Genomic DNA, 2,058 nt, shown 5'->3' on the forward strand with positions numbered 1-2,058 from the left:
GTTGGAGAAGGCAAACAAAAAAAATAGATGAAGAGAAGGTAGCGCCGCACGCCCTCCATGCTTAGCTCGGGTTTTTTTATACCTGCGACCCCCAGTGGAGGTTGCGTTCAAACCGGTCATTCAGGAATGTCTGTTGATGTAGTATGTTGTGTTTTCCGTCTTCATTGAGCAATCACCGTGTCCATCCTCCGAGACGGCACGCGAACTCATTCTGACTGGTGATCCTCGGATCCCGTTTCTGAGGGGGTCTCGGCTTGGGCCTGGTTCCGATGCACCTTCTTATGCCGCCGCAGGTTGGAAACAACCGAAAACTGCCGTCCACATCCCTCGACCTCACACTTGAAGGCTGTTGTCGTGCATCGGTTAGCAACTCATCCGATGGCCGACCAGTGAGGGGACCAGAAACTTACGCTTCTCTCCAGTGTGGCTGTACATGTGTGTTTGCAAGGAGCTTGGCCGCGTGAAGCGCTTGTCGCATACTCTGCACTTATGCTTCTTCTGCGTGCTCGACGAAACCTTGGAGCTGAAGGAGCCCATCATTGACTGAGGCGCGGGCGGCTGGCTGGACATGAGACCCGAGGGCCTGGGAAGTGTCCGGACAGCTAGGGGCTCAAAGTCTGACCCAGTCGCAGAGTAGTCGCTGATGGAACCATCTACCGAACCCCCGTAATAGGTGCTAAACCCAGTCGAAGATATGCTCGAAGTCGCAGAGTGTGCCGACGGGAAGCCGTACGAATCTGTCGAGCCTCGGTGTCTGTGGCGGATATCGTAGATATTCCTGGGGGTGTTGTCATGGCTCATCGAGAGCATCCCCTGGCTGGCACCCAGAGCCTCCTGGAAGCTTCGCCGGTCGTCGGGCTGCAGGTTTCTGCGATCATAGTCAGACAAAGAGATTCTGGGACCCCTCCCCGTGCCATCGCCGGAGGGAGAGTGCAAGTCCATCAAGCTGGAGGCTACTGACTGTTGAGAATACCTCCTCGCCGTGTCTTCCGGACCCAAAGAAAACGACCCCCTTATCTGAGCCGGCCCGTAGCTCATGTGGTCATATGCCGATGATGTTGTGTAGGTCGGGCTGACAGGAGAAGGAGCGGTTGCGTATGCCGGTGTCTCGTATCCAGCCGACGTGGTCGGGTGTTGTAACCTGTTCAGGCTGAGGAGATCTTGGGACATGGGAACCAAGCTATGATGCCTGTACACTCCATGCATGGGAGGGCTGCCTGCCGGAGGAGCCGCGACACTAAGGGGTGAGTAAGGGGCCATCGACGCCGTGCTGTTTGCCCGGCTGCCGTGATGCTGGGGCGGATGATGCGGAGACTGCTGTGGGGTGTCTTGTGGGTGCTTGGGGATAGCACTGAGGTTGAGATGAGGAAGGCCGGTACTGTTCTGATTGTTGACGTAGAGGTTATGATGTTGGCTTCCGGCCTGATGCCCTGATCCTGTCGTCGACGAGGCCCAAGGATCTGTGAAGTGCGGCCCTGAATAAGGCAGGTCGAAGTTTAAAGGGCCGAAGCGCGGTTGACTGTGGTCGATCGTCATCGTCGTCATGGTGAAAGATCTAGAGAGCTCAACGGGAGTAGGTGGTCGAAGTAAGACTTCGTCTCCAAGGTCAAGCTGAGGAGGAGCAGATGCCGGACAAGTCAATGACAACTACCAACGCAGTGGTTGTGGCTCAGGAGAAGTGTGTACGAAGAGGAATGTGTGTGTATGTGTAGGTGTAGGTGTAGGTGTAGATGTATGTACGTGTTGTAAGTGTGTGGTAGCAAGAACCCCTTTGTCGGGTAAGACGTGAGTCTGAGAAGCGGGAGATCGGATCACAGGGCAGAAAGGACGGATCAGCGTTCTTAAGTGTCTTTGAGGGTGCGACAGGACACGGATGGCATGCGCTTTGCGCTTGAGCATGCAAGTCGCAGACTGTGCGGGATGGAACCAATGAGCTTGTCCAACCACAACAGCGTCGTCCGAACGTGAAGGCTCTCTTAGGCCTCTTTTTGGGGCAGCGGGATGGTGTGGAGTAAGCGTCGAGTCCAGAGTATCCCCCGTATGCTCCGTACCTTATGC

General features: G+C 55.7%; 1 protein-coding gene across 1 annotated transcript; it reads right to left on the reverse strand.

Moving 5' to 3' along the window:
- Positions 1-206: 206 nt before the first annotated feature.
- Positions 207-1,545, reverse strand: CTHT_0003500 (uncharacterized protein; the record flags this gene model as incomplete). Its single annotated transcript, XM_006690833.1, has 2 exons — positions 207-346; positions 411-1,545. The coding sequence occupies 2 exons, from the start codon at positions 1,543-1,545 to the stop codon at positions 207-209; spliced, it is 1,275 nt and encodes a 424-aa protein (XP_006690896.1).
- Positions 1,546-2,058: the final 513 nt, after the last annotated feature.

The sequence above is a fragment of the Thermochaetoides thermophila genome (genome assembly GCF_000221225.1).
Source record: "Thermochaetoides thermophila DSM 1495 unplaced genomic scaffold scf7180000011806, whole genome shotgun sequence".
Classification (NCBI taxonomy): domain Eukaryota; kingdom Fungi; phylum Ascomycota; class Sordariomycetes; order Sordariales; family Chaetomiaceae; genus Thermochaetoides; species Thermochaetoides thermophila.